Below are 17,472 nucleotides of genomic sequence, written 5' to 3'. Positions count from 1 at the left end.
TAGACAACTGGGTCAGAGCATCTCCAAAACTGCAGCTCTTGTGGGCTGTTCCCGGTCTGCAGTGGTCAGTATCTATCAAAAGTGCTCCAAGAGGAACAGTGGAGAACCGGCCACAGGGTCATGGGCGGCCAAGGCTCATTGATGCACGTGAGGAGTGAAGGCTGGCCCGTGTGGTCCGATCAAACAGAAGAGCTACTGGAGCTCAAATTACTCAAGATGTTAATGCTGGTTCTGATAGAAAGGTGCTGGTTCTGATATATATATATATATATATATATATATATATATATATATATATATATATATATATATATATATATATATATATATATATATATATATATATATATATATATATATTTTTTTTTTTTAAGGCTGTTAAAATTGTGAAATAGTGTTGTTGTCTGTGTCAGGGTTGACAGTGAAGATATCAGTATTGTCATGATGTTGTGTTTCTATAGCTTTAGCTTTATATTGATAAGTCTGATCAGTCATATTTTCGGCTGAAGTGATTGGCTCAAGTAGTTTTTCCTGTTGGTCAGACGCCAGCGAGGATCTGCCACTGAGGAGAATCGAAACGCTAACAAATAGTTTTCTCCAGGTATATTAGACCTCCTTGATGAGAACCGTAAAGCGAGAGAGAGAACAAGGTCAGGCCTCTTCTGACAGGTCAGCAGTTTATCCTCCAGGGAGGAGGCGGGCAGAATAACCCCAGGATGAGGAGCAGTTCCTCCCTATGAGGGAGAGAGACAGCGCAAGATAAAGACAGTGTAAGTTTGCATGTGTGGGACGGTGCTGATGTCCCTGCTGTAATCGCTGTAGTAAGCTGTGTGTGTGTGTGTGTGTGTGTGTGTGTGTTGTGCATGCGCTTAAGTTGGAGATCAGTTGCAGTGCATGCTGCATGAGGTGAAACCTTCCTGACTAATTCTGGAGCTGACAAGAAAGACCAGGATATGCAGAATTTGGACCTTTACAGCCGACTGGACTCTCAGGTATGACCTTGTGCTTGTGTTGTCTGCTGCATCCAAAAGTTCAAGGATTTAGTGAATGAATGGCCTTAATTCTGTTATTGAAGTGACGGATGATTTAGAGAGTTAAAACTGTTGTGTGCATCTGTGGATTGTTAACAGTATGCAGTAGTGCAGAGTTGTGTGTGTGCGTGTGTGTGTGTGTAATGCAGCGAATGCAGCAGTGTATTCTGCAGGCTGAATGTCATTGATCAGACAGGGGTTAGTGGTGTGGAGGAGGGGCGCTGGAAGCTTTTGCCGCTACAGTCAGAAACAGGTTAGCATTCTGCAGATGTCGGCCAAGACCCATGAATCCAGATCTCTGACACTGTCAAGCTTCATCCCTCGCTTTCTTTCTAGGGCTAGTTCAATGTGATTATGAGTTGCTTTACATTCTCAATTGTAAAGAGTAAGAAAAGGTTCTAGATAGAACCATAAAAGGTTCTATCAGTGCTATGTCTTTGGAACCCCAAAAAGTTTCTACATAGAACACTTTTTAAGTGCCAAAATCTTGTCATTATAGAACCTTTTTAGCATATAAGGTTCTTTGGAGTTGACTCTAAATGCTACACACACACACACACACACACACACACACACACACACACACACACACACACACACACACACACACACACACACACACACACACACACACATATATGTGTATATATATAGTTGAACTCCAAAAAACCTTATATGCTAAAAAGGTTCTATTATGACAAGAAAAAATCCTTTTGGCACTAAAAAGGGGTTCTATATAGAACCTTTTAGGGGTTGCAAATACGTAGCGCTGATAGAACCTTTTCTTCTAAGAGTTTACTTCTAAGAGCTGTCTATACACTGTAATTGTTTTGTTGTTGGTTTTGCGATATGTACATTTGCGATATTCGATAATTTCGATATATTGCACAGCCCTATACCATAGTGTGATGCATCCTTGAAGAAATTAACTAGTTTCGCAAAACCGTATTGTCATAAGTCTTTTGTTCAACCACGTTGGTTAATGATGTCATGCAGGTGGTGGAGTAATAACTGCTTTTAATGGTTATTTTGAGATCGTATGCTAGATTTTTTTGGATTATGGACATGGCATTATTTTGCTTTATTTCCAGATTCAAATAATCTCGTTCTTACGTACTAGAGTACGTCTGCACATGCACGCCCTTTAAAAACAGTGCTTTAAATCTCTTGACAAACTAAAAGACATAAATTACATTTGGATGTATTCGAAATAAAAGATATAGATTGCACTGAATGTCCGCTTGCTTATTTTGCTCAAGATAAGGATTTCTTAAGTCCACATGTCATGCAAACAAGAAACTCTCTTCTAACCACAGGTCGAGAGCTGCCGTTCCAACCACGCAACTTTGCGAGGCTGTTTGCGAATGTTTGCTGGAACGATGGTTTTGGGAAACGCCGACTGGTTGAATTATGTTGATAACGACGGAACATGCGACCATAGTTGGCTAACAATGCTTTTGGAAAATAGCCTGGATGCCAGCCGAATTTAGCGCCGCCCACAAATCTTTTAGGTCGGGCAGTTCGGTCTGGCCTCGCTCCATAGAGGAGTGATTATTCCCGAACAGAAACTGTTCGGACCAATGAAATCATCAGGGCGGGCTTTAGACGATGACGGACAGATGATCAACAGTAACGTAATGATGCACGTCATCAAAGGCGCTTGGGTTATTTTTTTTAAAATCCTTAACGGAGAGCTTGTTTTTATATGCATTCACCTTCATAATTTCTCTCTGAAATGATGAGCATGTTGGGTAAGTACTCTGTGTATCATTAAATTCTTTTATCTTTTTACAACACCGGCAAAGGTTGTTTATTCCAGCGCGTGTGCAGACAGGGTTGCCAAGTTTTTACAACAAAACCCGCCAAATACTAGCCCTAAACAATAGCTTCTCGGGGGGTTCGCACTCATGGGTCTATATATCACATAACAGTCAATTCAACCCGCGGACATAGAAAACAACCCACGGGGGAAAAAAACGTGGACTTGGCAACACAATGCAGTTGAGCTCTTTTGATGTCTCTTCGTTGCTCTGATTGGTTGTAGGTCTGTCCAATTGAGGTCTTTCCTGGTGCGGTTGAAACACGCCTCATAATCACAGCCCAATGGAGCATCAGACTCATATTCTGACTAGAATTGAGTATGACCACTTCAGGCTATATTTGGAAAACGCACCCCAATATAGCACCCCTTGCGGGAATGCTGATAATGTAGCATACTTGCATTTATTTTTGAATCAGCATGTATCGGAAAGCAACAACACACAACTTGTGTGTGTCTGAAAACTTGTGACGTGTTGCTTCACTGCAATGACTTTGCAGGCAGCATTTGCGTATCTCTTGTCAAACAGCTATTTAAGTATTATTTGCATAATCACTGAATGAATTAATACTTAATAATAAGTTAAACAACTACTGTAAGTTTATCCAACCACCTGGATACACACAGTACACTGCAAAAATGATTGTTTATAACATTGTAAAATTTAAATTATATTTTTTTATATAGCATTATATAAATTATATAGCATCTGTCTATAAAGTTAGATAGCATACTAACTAAAGTTAGATAGTACATATACTCGCATAAAACAAAATATAGCTACTATAGCCAATCTCAAATCCTTGATTGCTTTGTATCATCACAAAATGAAACAAAATGCAATCTCTAATCTGTCAAATGCAACTGAAATGTATGGAGATATTAAAATATTATACAACTGCTTTGAAACAATGTGTATTGTGAAAAGCGCAATAACATATAAAAGCGTAGTGAAAGAGCTCCTCTGTGCCACTACAGCGTTTACTGCACTGATCGGCCCTCTGTGGATTTGTCCTTCTGCAGCTGATAGTGATATTCTCCTCCATCTGCCACTTTCAGGATGCTTTCAATATGATTATCTCCTTCATCCAATTAAACCAATGCGAACCATCACGGGATGCTCGCTAATCTCTGCCCTCTCTGACAGACCCCTAATGCTGCTTTAAAGAGATACTTCACACACATTTTTTAAGTTGGTCATCATTTACTCACAGTGGCCTCACTTTGTATTAGGTGGCTTCAAGTACTATGTACAGTCTTGTTCAAAATAATAGCAGTACAATGTGACTAACCAGAATAATCAAGGTTTTTAGTATAATTTTATTGCTACGTGGCAAACAAGTTACCAGTAGGTTCAGTAGATTGTCAGAAAACAAACAAGACCCAGCATTCATGATATGCACGCTCTTAAGGCTGTGCAATTGGGCAATTAGTTGAATTAGTTGAAAGGGGTGTGTTCAAAAAAATAGCAGTGTCTACCTTTGACTGTACAAACTCAAAACTATTTTGTACAAACATTTTTTTTTTCTGGGATTTAGCAATCCTGTGAATCACTAAACTAATATTTAGTTGTATGACCACAGTTTTTTAAAACTGCTTGACATCTGTGTGGCATGGAGTCAACCAACTTGTGGCACCTCTCAGCTGTTATTCCACTCCATGATTCTTTAACAACATTCCACAATTCATTCACATTTCTTGGTTTTGCTTCAGAAACAGCATTTTTGATATCACCCCACAAGTTCTCAATTGGATTAAGGTCTGGAGATTGGGCTGGCCACTCCATAACATTAATTTTGTTGGTTTGGAACCAAGACTTTGCCCGTTTACTAGTGTGTTTTGGGTCATTGTCTTGTTGAAACAACCGTTTCAAGGGCATGTCCTCTTCAGCATAGGGCAACATGACCTCTTCAAGTATTTTAACATATGCAAACTGATCCATGATCCCTGGTATGCGATAAATAGGCCCAACACCATAGTAGGAGAAACATGCCCATATCATGATGCTTGCACCTCCATGCTTCACTGTCTTCACTGTGTACTGTGGCTTGAATTCAGAGTTTGGGGGTAGTCTCACAAACTGCCTGTGGCCCTTGGACCCAAAAAGAACAATTTTACTCTCATCAGTCCACAAAATGTTCCTCCATTTCTCTTTAGGCCAGTTGATGTGTTCTTTGGCAAATTGTAACCTCTTCTGCACATGCCTTTTTTTTAACAGAGGGACTTTACGGGGGATTCTTGAAAATAGATTAGCTTCACACAGACGTCTTCTAACTGTCACAGTACTTACAGGTAACTCCAGACTGTCTTTGATCATCCTGGAGGTGATCATTGGCTGAGCCTTTGCCATTCTGGTTATTCTTCTATCCATTTTGATGGTTGTCTTCCGTTTTCTTCCACGTCTCTCTGGTTTTGCTCTCCATTTTAAGGCATTGGAGATCATTTTAGCTGAACAGCCTATCATTTTTTGCACCTCTTTATAGGTTTTCCCCTCTCTAATCAACTTTTTAATCAAAGTACGCTGTTCTTCTGAACAATGTCTTGAACGACCCATTTTCCTCAGCTTTCAAATGCATGTTCAACAAGTGTTGGCTTCATCCTTAATTAGGGGCCACCTGATTCACACCTGTTTCTTCACAAAATTGATGACCTCAGTGATTGAATGCCACACTGCTATTTTTTTGAACACACCCCTTTCAACTAATTCAACTAATTGCCCAATTGCACAGCCTTAAGAGCGTGCATATCATGAATGCTGGGTCTCATTTGTTTTCTGAGAATCTACTGAACCTACTGGTAACTTGTTTGCCACATAGCAATAAAAAATATACTAAAAACCTTGATTATTCTGGTTAGTCACATTGTACTGCTATTATTTTGAACAAGACTGTATATATGTACTATTTAAGTACATAAATCAAAAAACAAGTACAATGCACTTACTGTGATCAAATTGTATTGCCAAACACCTTTGCTGTTATTGAGATAGATACGGGTAGAGTTAGGGTCAGGTGTGGAGGTGTGGGTCAGTTTAAGGCTTGGGTTAGGTGTAAGGGAAGTGCCAACTGTGTAATTACAAAGGTAAATTTAAATGTAAGTACAATTTAAAAACCTGTATGTACACAATAAGTGCATTGTATCAAATGATTAATTTAGTATATAGTAGTTAAGGCCACCTTATATAAAGTGGGTCCCTCACAGTTGTGCAATCTTTATTTTAAAGACCAAGCAACATTAGACCCCAGTGACTTTCATTGGACAAATCTTAGTTTTTTTCTCCAAAATTTCTTTCATCAGGTTTGGACTATATTTTGAATCCATGATGCATTGCAGTTGCAGGCACACGTGTCCTCAAAAAGCATTATTCAGTGCATTTATAGTCTACAGTATATTGGCAATATAGTCACTTTGGATAAAAGCTTTTGCTAAATGAATACATTTAAATTTGATGGAATCATAGTTAAAGGGATAGCTCACCTAAAATTCTTGTCATTTATTCTTCCTTAAGTTGTTCCAAACCTGTATGAATTTCTTTTTTCAGAGCTTTTAAAGGATATGGTTAACCACACAGTTGGACCGAACTGACTTCAATAGTATGGTTAAAAATATTAACAACATTTTACTGATATTCTTCAAAATATCTTTTGTGTTGTTTGGAACAACATGAGCGTGAGTAAATTATGACATAATACAATTTTTTAGGTGAACTGTCCCTTTAAGGCTGTAAGCAGCATAGATTGCCAAGATCCAAATTGTAACTTAAAGGTGGGGTACGTGCTATCTAGTAACTGATCTAGTTGATATTTCAAATCACCAAAACAAACACGCCCCTACCCCCAAAAGAGTCTCGCCCCTATTTTGATTGCGCCGCCCCACACATACGTAACCCAGAGGCATCGACGGCTATGGCAGAATCTCTGTGTATCTAATCCAGGTCGAATATTCAATGAAAAAGTCATCCCTTCAATAACAAAAACACAAACCGTTCTTGTGAACAACTCGATAGTACACGAGTCCAACTAACGAACATATTACAATTATGACAAGATTAGAGTTACAGCAATCACAAAACAGACACACAAACCGTTCTCATGAACAACTCGATAGTACACAAGCACACAGTCCAGCTAACAACATATAACAATTATGACAAGATTAGAGTCATAGCGTTCACAAAATCACAAACTGTTCTCATGAACAACTCTATAGCACGAGCCGACAGTCCAACTAACGACATATTACAATTATGACAAGATTAGAGTTATAGCGATCAAACTGTTCTCATGAACAACTCTATAGAACACAAGCACGACAGTCCAGCTAGCTACATATAACAATTATGACTGGATAAGGGTTATAATAGATCATGAAAAGAGTAAGCAAACATATATTAGGAGGAGTATAGTATCTTACTTGTCGGAGACATTGTGTGAGCTGATGCTTGAAGCACACAGTGAGGAGATTTAGATGATCCATACGGTGTGGAAATGAACGGGTCTTTATCATCGCTGAAGTGAGACACAATACGTTCGCAAATGGACTAACAAGCGAACATGACACACGAGCATAGTCAAGCAGCATATATTAGGCTAGTTCTCGGCTAATGTCCTTCATGTGTGACTCGTGTGTTTTGAATAATGACGTGCACAGAGCGAGAGCGAGCTCTCTTCTCACCATCAATAGTAGACACGCCCCTTGCCTGCTGATTGGCTACAAGTTTGTTATTCCACTCAGCCCGTGTTCTTTTTCTAAATCGGTTTTGAAATAAGACTTACCCCACCTTTAAAGGGTTACTTCAGCGATTAGCATATGGCTTTGTATCAGTAGATACCCTGGAGTATATTCAAATGATTGTGCTTTTCTCCCTCATATCCCCCTGAGACAAGAGATTTATACATTTTACTTCTGGAAAAATTCCTCCCATGACGATATTTGCGTCATCTTTGGAATGTTTGGCCAGAGGCTAAAGACTACAGCCAGCAGAGGGAGCCATTTCCGCATGTTTTCAACCCGCGCATGGGGGATGGAGATCACACTCACAGCACAGCTCACAGCTGCAGGCATTAAAGGTGCACTATGTAGTATTTTTGCAGTAAAATATCCAAAAACCACTAGGCCGGTGTTATATATTTTGTTCAGTTGAGTACCTACAATATCCCAGATGTTTCCAACTATTTGTAAATTGTGAGAAAATTGCTATTTTAACTAAGGGCCGGGACGTTTCAGCATAGCGTTTGAGGGAGTCGCCTGTCAAATGCGTCATATCTGCGCTACCCTCGGTTTCAGGTTTTATTTGGCAGGAGCGCTTTACTCTTAGCAGTGTGAACAAGTGAACGCACGGAGTAACGCCATAACATCATTTTAAACACTCTTAAATGTATCTAATATGATAAACAGAGCTGGATTACCTCATAATTATAATCGGAAGAGCGGTTCAGTGCAGGCGCCCGGCGAATGTGTCCCGTCCCGTCATAATAAAAGTCCCGGTGCTCGCGAGGCGGGTATTTGTTTAACAATCGATCCAGCGGCTGTGCTCAGCTTCACAACACTTGGTGTTACTCTGCTTTACACTACAGTAACGTTAATAACCGCATGCATAAACGTGATTTCTGCCCCAATCCTAGGGCTGGGCGATATGGAGCAAAAAATATATCTCGATATATTTTGCTATATCTCGATATACGATATATATCTCGATATCTTTACAGGAAAAATAACCCCCTAAAAACTACAGCAAAAAAAAAATATGCCAAATACCACAAAAACTTTTTTTTTTGAAATTGAAGTGCAAAGAGGTAGTCAATTGCTTTTGCTACATTTAAAAAAAAAAACTCCCTGATTACATAAATAATAATAATTTAACTGTAAAAGAAAATAAATAATATTGCCTTCTTTTCATTTATTTCATGCTTTCAAAAGATGAATCAAAGACTCCCTTTTTTACAGTTAAAGTAAACAGTAAGCATTTTGCAGAAAGATGGGGGCATGACTGAGATATAAATAAACTGATTTTGTCATAACACCATTTCCTGTTAAATTTGTATCAAAATTCAAACAGTGATGTTTGTCATGAGTTTGACAAAATTCAAACTCATCATGCAGATCATGTAGGCTACACATGAGCTGAATTTCACTTCTTTTCCAGTTACAGAACGAAATATGAATGTCAGAAGGTAGGCTATATGATAATATGATACAGTACAATTTACAGAAGAGCACCGCGTGTCTCAGGACACCCGGGATGTCGCGTTTTTCCCTCTTGGTTAAAACGTGAATAGACCTATTCATCATAATCCCGTGATAAAGCTGACAAAATAATAATAGTAATGATATTGCAATACTTTTTAAATGTTTTCAAATGATATGCGACCATTTTGACATTTTAACCGAAAAACCATGCGATCAGTTAGACACAGATCATAAACTGGCATGATTGCGACCGCGTCTCGCACCAATAGTGTCAATCACCTGACTGTGGGTGAAACGTGCGATTTGAACTATGATGAACATTAATATTTCTTTATGAATTTTAGCAAGCAGTTGTGTTAGAAGGAAAACATGGTCTCTAAACTGAGTCCTGAACAACGTGCGCGCTTGTCAACATGATAACTAATCCTCACCTGGTTGTGGAAGCAGCCGTGTTCAATGAGACGACACGCGAGGGGAGGGGGAACAAAGCAAGAGGCGGGAGGCGCGCGAGGCTCCGCGAGCACAACACAGAGAAGGCAAACAAACAAAGTGGCCGAATCAGAATTAAATATAAACAATATATCGATATATACGATATGTCCAAATCCATATCGAGCTGAAAAAATATCTCGATATATTTTAAATATCGAGATATCGCCCACCCCTACCCAATCCTATTTTCCACCGGCTGTGCGGTGAAGACCACATGTCCCAATATGCTGCGCTCAAACTTTGCGTCCTCAAACTACGCCTTTGTTTTGAATAGGCGCCCTCCAGTGGACGGAAAGTTGCACAGTGCACATTTAAACGGATGCTAAGCAATGTAAGTCTTTTAACTTCTCAAATTAATTTCTATGAAAGTTAAGCTTCCAAAGCAATGAGCTGAAACATGCCAGACTGAACATGCGTTGTGAATGTATGCCGCGAATGTGGTCGGGATTACCTCAGCTCTCATCAGGAGAGCTCATCAGCTCATTTATGACATTAAAAGTAATGTGACTCCTGCAGCGTTGTGCTGTGAGACTCACGCGGTGACTCGATCGTTATATTGAACAGACACGTTCAGTATTTAATTGTAATGTCTGTTCTCTAACTCAGTCACAGTAATCCAGTAGCGGTGGCTTTGGGAATGGCCTCACAGGGCAGCAAAGCATTCTGGGAATTGTAGTCTTTCATCCCCATGAGACAAAAATACATTTTCTATCTTTTCTCAGTCTAGAAAGCACCCAATTCAAAAATAATTTTACACTTTTACTACATTAATGACCCAGTTTAAATACAGATTCATCTTTCCAGCGCTGAAATACCCCTTTAACATTGTGGAGAAAGTGATTTGGGTCAAAAAATTTTTTTTCATATTGATTATAGACATACTTTTTATTAATTTAATATCAATAATACATTAATCCATAGTTCAGTATAATATATATATATATATGTTTTTTTTTGTTTTTTTTAAATATTTATCCAGTATTTAAATGGGCTGAGCGTTTTATATCGTATGTTTAGAGTATTGAGTCATTATCACAATCAAAACCCCATTGAAATCAACTGATATTGAGTTGCTGCCTACGTGGGGTTATCCAAATCCCTCACTAATTATGTTGTTCCTATAGTTTAATATACAACGATTGGGCATAACATTATGACTTATTGTATTGGTCCCCCATTTGCTGCAAAAACAGACCAGGCCACCTTCTTCCATTGCTCCGTGGTCCAGTTCTGATGCTCACGTGACACTGTTGGCTCTTTTGGCGGTGGTTAGGGGTCAGAGGGCACCCTGACTGGTCTGCGGCTATGCCGCCTCATACGCAACAAACTGAGATGCACTGTGTATTCTGACACCTTTCTATCTGAACCAGCATTAACTTCTTGAGCAATCTGAGCTCCAGTAGCTCGTCTGTTTGATCGGACCACACTGGCCAGCCTTCACTCCCCACGTGTATCAATGAGCCTTGGCCGCCCATGACCCTGTGGCCGGTTCTCCACTGTTCCTCTTGGAGCACTTTTGATAGATACTGACCACTGCAGACCGGGAACAGCCCACAAGAGCTGCAGTTTTGGAGATGCTCTGACCCAGTCGTCTAGCCATCACAATTTGGCCCTTGTCAAACTCACTCAAATCCTTACGCTTGCCCATTTTTCCTGCTTCTAACACATCAACTTTGAGAACAAAATGTTCACTTGCTGCCTAACATATCCCACCCACTAACAGGTGCCGTGATTAAGAGATAATCAGTGCTATTCACTTCACCTGTCATAATGTTATGCCTGATCGGTGTAATTTTCAACCCTATGGAATGCCACTTTTGGACCCGGCATCCCTGCATGCTTTGGGGGGCCGGTAATAAAGTCTGTGCTGTGTTTTGCCAGGTCAGTAGTGCGTGTTGCTTTGGCTCGAAATTTTCCACCTTCTGTGAATTGATCCTTTCATGAGGTTTAAGTGCACAATAGTCTTTTTTTTTAATGTCATCCTTTAAGAGGATTTAATGTCAATTTGTATCCATTTTTTTTGTAAACGAGCATTAAAATTAAGCTGATTGCTCTTTCTTTTATTTAGGGGAAAATCCAAAGTTCTTTTTTTTGGACATTTCCACAAAAGTGAGATTATATTCTGGAATAAGGGACCTGTGTACTAAGAAAACAAGAGCTGTAATTATTCAAGTGCTATTTTTCAGATACTTTTGATGCTAAAATTATATCAAAGCAGTCTCTTTCAGCCAGCTGGAATCTATCTGAGCCACAAGAGAATAGTGGTGAAAAACAAGATGGTGACTTATCTTATCTTTCTGTTGCCAGACTTTATCTTTATCTGGCCAAGAACTGAAATGTCCGTCTGACCGAGATGCCTACTGGGCACTCACAGATTCACTTGACCGGGGGTTTCTCTGAAATACAGTTCGAACCCTAAACACTTTGAATTGCCATTGTGTATGTGCTATATAAATAAACTTGCCTTGCCTAAACGCCTGGTACCTTGTAAGCATGACTTTGCAGCGTTGTGCTGCCGACAGCATTGATCTGAATGTGCAGGCATCCTGAAGTATTGGGTCAGTTACATAGCACCTGCACTGTGTATTGATCGGACAGGAAAGCGCTTATCTTAAGCACTTAAAACGGTCTGTCCATCTCAGGATGCAGAACATATAGAGCTGGTATTAATAGCTGTCACGCGCAGAGCAGCTTTATGAGACTCCCACATTTTATTGCTCTTTAATAGCTGGGGTATTAATAGAGTTTCTTTTCAAGTTTTAACTTTATCTTAGATACACTTCCAATCAACAGTTTGGGCTCAGTCAGTCATTTTTAGTTTTTTTTTTGTTTAAAGAAATTTAAAGTGCGCTAATATGCTATTATGCTACGATATGTTTATATGCATCTAAGGTCAAAAACACTTACATTTTCTAATGGCAGTATCACCTTATTTTAAGAGTCTGAAAACACACATTTGAATTTAATTTGAAGATTCAGTCTAAACCTGTGTGTTGTGACTTTACAGGTTTACAGTGTAGGATGTGTGCAGTTCCCCATGTGTATGTGTTTGTGTGTGTGTGTGTGTGTGTGTGTGTGTGTGTGTGTGTAAGTGTGCTTGTTTTTGTGAAATATCAGGACATATGTGTTTAATGACATGGGTATGACAGGTATTACAATGAGGGGGTACCACTTTTCAAAAAGCTTATAAATCATACAGGTTAGTTTTTTTGAGAAAGTAAAAATGCAGAATGTTTCCTGTGATGGGTAGGTTTACGGTGTGTGTGTGTGTGTGATGGGTAGGTTTAGGGGTGGGGCAGTGGGATAGAAAATAGTTTGTACAGTATAACACCATTATGCCTTTGGAATGTCCCCATATTTCACAAAAACAAACTGTGTGTGTGTGTGTTTGTGTGTGCGTGTGTGAGTAATTTGTATGCTTGTTTATGTGATTTATGAGGACACAAATTTGTATAATGACATGGGTATTACACTGGTATTACAACGTAAGCGTGGTTTATGATGACATTTCATGTGTATACATAATAAAAATTGCTTTAAAATCATACTAAACAATGTGTTATTAAAAATGTAAAAAGTCAGAATGTTTCCTGTGATGGGGTAGGGGCAGTGTAGGGGATAGAAAAAACAGTTTGTCTGTATAAAAACCTTTACGTCTATGGAATGTCCTCATAATGATAGGTGCACCAACGTGTGTGTGTGTGTGTGTGTGTGTGTGTGTGTGTGTGTGTGTGTGTGTGTGTGTGCGTGTGTATTTGTGCTCACACAGACGACAGCTCACGCTTCACACCCCCACACTGACGTACTCAAGCAAACCCAAGGGCACCTTCTAGAGACAATTCTGAGTGTATGAAACACACACGTGTGTGTAGAGCTCAGAGACTCGCGTATAAATGATCTTCTGTTTGACTACATTGATATCTGATGACATGGTATGATCATCACATGATCATCTGCTTAAATAACTTTGTAGAGTAGTGATTCTTCAAATATGAATTTTGAAACTGTTGTGTGCTTTAAATGTAGGTTTATGATTTGCTAAATAGCAATGACATCTTGTAGCTTATTGCTTTATTATATTAAGTAATGGATGTTTAAGTTATTTCAACTTAAATTATGTTAAACTGGAATCTTGTATAACTAATAAAAACAAGTTTAACATTTCTTAACTTATTTTGATGAGTTAAAACAATGTAAAAACATATGTTGTCATAACTTATTGAAAATATTTTTTTACTGTATACGTTGGCATGTCCATCATTTTGTTGTATGTTGTACAATGACAATAACGATATAATCTAAAAACTATAAATAATTCTATAAGCATGTAAATACAAATAGTCTTTTTTTTTTTTTTTTTTTTTTATTAGAGAAATTTTTTTTATAGCAAATTAACAAATTACAGTAGCTTATACAATGCAAGTGATCATAGACATACATACATGTATAGTGGGTAGAAAAACCAAACCATAACAAATAGAGAGAAGAACCAACAAAGAAAACAAAAAAACAAAAACAATACAATAACAAACGGAGAGGAAAACCATCAAAAAACAAACAAAAAAACAACAACAACTGAATATAAATATAGTGATGTATGCAGGTATATTTGGTAAGTTTAAGCAATGGAGTATTAAGGGATAAGGGTAATTTGAGATGCTTATAGTAATAGTAACACATTTATACTTGAGGTAGTAATCATAACAAAAAATAATAAATAATAACTGTAGTAGTAACAGTAATAGTAGCAGTAATGGTGGTAGTAGTAATAGTTAAAAGTATCAGTAGTAGTGACAGTAATAATTGTAATTATCGTAATAGTAGTATTGATTGTAGGTAATAGTAATAATAGTAGTAATAGTAATAGTAGCTAATAGTAATAGTAGTAGTGATAGTAGCTATTAGTGATAGCATTAGCTATAATATATATGATAATAATAACAGTAATAATAATAATAGATGTAATGTTAGGATTAGACATTCAAAGTAATATAAATCATGATATTGATGGAACGATAAACCAGGCAGTCCAGTTATTGTGGAGGGACACTATGGTCTATGTCCGGGAGCCGCTCCAGCGCTGTCAGTGACCACCACCCACAGACCCCCCCCGGACACAGTCACCTTCATCTGATCCACCTGGGACCCTCCCTGCCGCCAGCGACACACTCCTCAAATGATCCTCTATGCTCTGTTGAGTCCTTGATCAAATAAACTGGGGCACCCTAACAGGCACCTCCAAACCAGGCTCCCCTAGTCTGGATGTGGCCTGATAAAACAAAAAATACATTTTTGTTGCCCAGCCCAGTTTTTTTTTTTTTTTTTTTTTTTTTTTAATCTGTAGTATGGACCCTGGTGTGCACTGGTTAGCTCCCCAGCCAGAGACACCACATCCAGCCCAGATATTGGTAAATGTTTTTTATTTACATGAGAGGAGTGATTTGAGGTTGAGGTGGCAAAAGGGAGAGGATCCCAAGCACCGAGTCTGTGTTGATGAACCCGCCAGCAGGACATGTCAGCCGTGCCCACCAACAGCACCAGAGCAGCAGCCTGACCCAGACCACCCAGACTACAAATAAAGTCTTGATTACATTAGAAAAGAATAAGGTTAAAATATTTACTCTCTCTCTCTCTCTCTCTCTCTCTCTCTCTCTCTCTCTCTCTCTCTCTCTCTCTCTCTCTCTCTCTCTCTCTCTCTCTCTCTCTCTCTCTCTCTCTCTCATTCACACACACACACACACACACACACACACACCGTTCATTCAGATGAGTGCCTTTTGCCCTGCCTAAAATATGAATAGCATGTAATCTGCATGAGGTCTAATCTCTTTATCCTGAATCCTCACTTCTTATGATCAAACCACCACACGCTTTCCTTCTGTGTGGAGAACTACACACATCCTACACTGTAATCCTGTAAAGGGACACACACACACACACACAGACACACACATCTGGTTTGCTCTCTTTGTAGGGACTCTCCATAGATGTAATGGTTTTCATATCTGTACCAACTGCTCTCTCCCCTTACACTAAACCATCCCTATCACACTAAACTTTCTGCAGTTGTACATTTTCACACAAAAAAACATCATTTGGTTTACGAGGACATATGGACGTGTCCTCATGAACCATGTTTATGCTGTAATACCCATTTCATTATACACATTTGTGTTCACACATGTTGTGTTTTCATGTTTTATGGGGACTTTTCCATAGATATAATGATTTGTATGCTGTACAAACTGTATATTGTATCCCCTACCCCATCACAGAAAGCGCTCTGCCGTTTTACATTTTCAAATAACATCATTCTGTTATACTCACGAAGCACCGTGACGCATGCGTGGGAATATGACCCGGAAGCGAGCAGAGGAATACGCGGCGTATATCTAAGCTGTCGAATTCTACATTGATCGTGCTTTAGGTCTTGGCGTAGTGCTCAAAATGCTCCTAAAGTGTGCATTTCCTGGATACCCGAACCATGAGAAACGTCATATTCTCATTCTGAAACATTCTGCATTTTTATTTTCTCAAAAAAACTCATCCTGTATGATTTAAATACCTTTTGAATCCATTAACCAGCAGCCATATCACCCTGTAGCCCAAGACTGGTTTCCCACTGAAGCTAAGCAGGGCTGAGCCTGGTCAGTACCTGGATGGGAGACCAACTGGGAAAACCAGGAGCTACTGGTAGAGGTGTTAGTGAGGCCAGCAGGGGGCGCTCATCCTGTGGTCTGTGTGGGTCCTAACACCCCAGTATAGTGATGGGGACACTATACTGACAAAGAGCACCGTCCTTCGGATGAGACGTTAAACCGAGGTCCTGACTCTCTGTGGTCATTAAAAACCCAGGATGTCCTTCGATAAAGAGTAGGGGTGTAACCCCAGCATCCTGGCCAAATTTGGCCATTGGCCCCTGTCCATCATGGCCTCCTAATAATCCCCCTCTCCTGATTGGCTTCATCACATTTGGTCTCCTCTCCACCAATCAGCTGGTGTGTGGTGAGCGTTCTGGCGCAATATGGCTGCCGTCGCATCATCCAGGTGGATGCTGCACATTGGTGGTGGTTGAGGAGATTCCCCCCTTCTATGTAAAGCACTTTGAGTTCCTAGAAAAGCGCTATATAAATGTAACGAATTATAATTAATTATTTTGAAAAGTGGGGACTGCTGGCTGGTCCCCACAATATAATATAAACAAGGACACACACACACACACGCACGCATGCACGCGCACGCACACATACACTCACTGTCAAACACACACAATAGTGTTCAAGTGTTTCGAGTCATTAAAACATTTTTTTTAGGATGCATTAAATTGATCAGGAGTGACAATAAAGACATTTTATAATGTTTAATAAAATGCTGTTCTGTCCCATCAAAATGGTGCTAAAGTGTGCATTTCCTGGATGCCTGAACCATGAGAAACGTCATAATCTCGTGGAGGCGTCGTGGTGCTTCGTGAGTTCACTATGGACACAACACATGACTAGACCAACCAATGAGAACATGCCACACACACTCTTAAAAATCAAGGATCTTAAATGGTTCTTTGGCAGGGTGTATGGTTCCATGAAGAACCTTTAATATACAAAGAACCTTTCCATTGCACAAAAGGATCTTTGCAGTGCAAAAAGGTTAAGACTATAAAATGGTTAGAAAAATATTTTTTAAGGAACCTTTCACAAAACGATTCTTTCACTCTAAAAAAAGTAAAATGCTGGGTTAAAAACAACCCAGGTGGGTTAAAAATGGACAAACCCAGAAATTGGGTTGTTTGAACCCAGTGAATGGAACCATTCAAACAACCCAATTTCTGGGTTTGTGCATTTTCAACCCACCTGGGTTGTTTTTAACCCAGCATTTTTTAGAGTGTTAGGAAACCAAAAATGGTTCTTCTATGGCATCACTGTGAAACCCCATTTTTGGTTCTTC

General features: G+C 39.3%; 1 protein-coding gene across 4 annotated transcripts in view; it reads left to right on the top strand.

Moving 5' to 3' along the window:
• slc4a10b (solute carrier family 4 member 10b) overlaps positions 1-17,472 on the top strand; it is a 124,222-nt gene that overhangs the window by 24,501 nt on the left and 82,249 nt on the right. The window contains exon 1 of one of the 4 annotated variants that reach the window (XM_067444589.1): positions 836-992. The exons of the other annotated variants lie outside the window; for them this stretch is intronic. Coding sequence (XP_067300690.1) covers positions 954-992 — 39 coding nt within the window. The 5' untranslated portion in view covers positions 836-953. Of the gene's footprint in view, positions 1-835; positions 993-17,472 lie in introns of those variants that run through there. 4 annotated transcript variants of the gene reach the window in all.

The sequence above is a fragment of the Pseudorasbora parva genome, chromosome 5, assembly GCF_024679245.1.
Source record: "Pseudorasbora parva isolate DD20220531a chromosome 5, ASM2467924v1, whole genome shotgun sequence".
NCBI lineage: Eukaryota > Metazoa > Chordata > Actinopteri > Cypriniformes > Gobionidae > Pseudorasbora > Pseudorasbora parva.
This window is presented reverse-complemented; position numbering and strand designations above follow the sequence as displayed.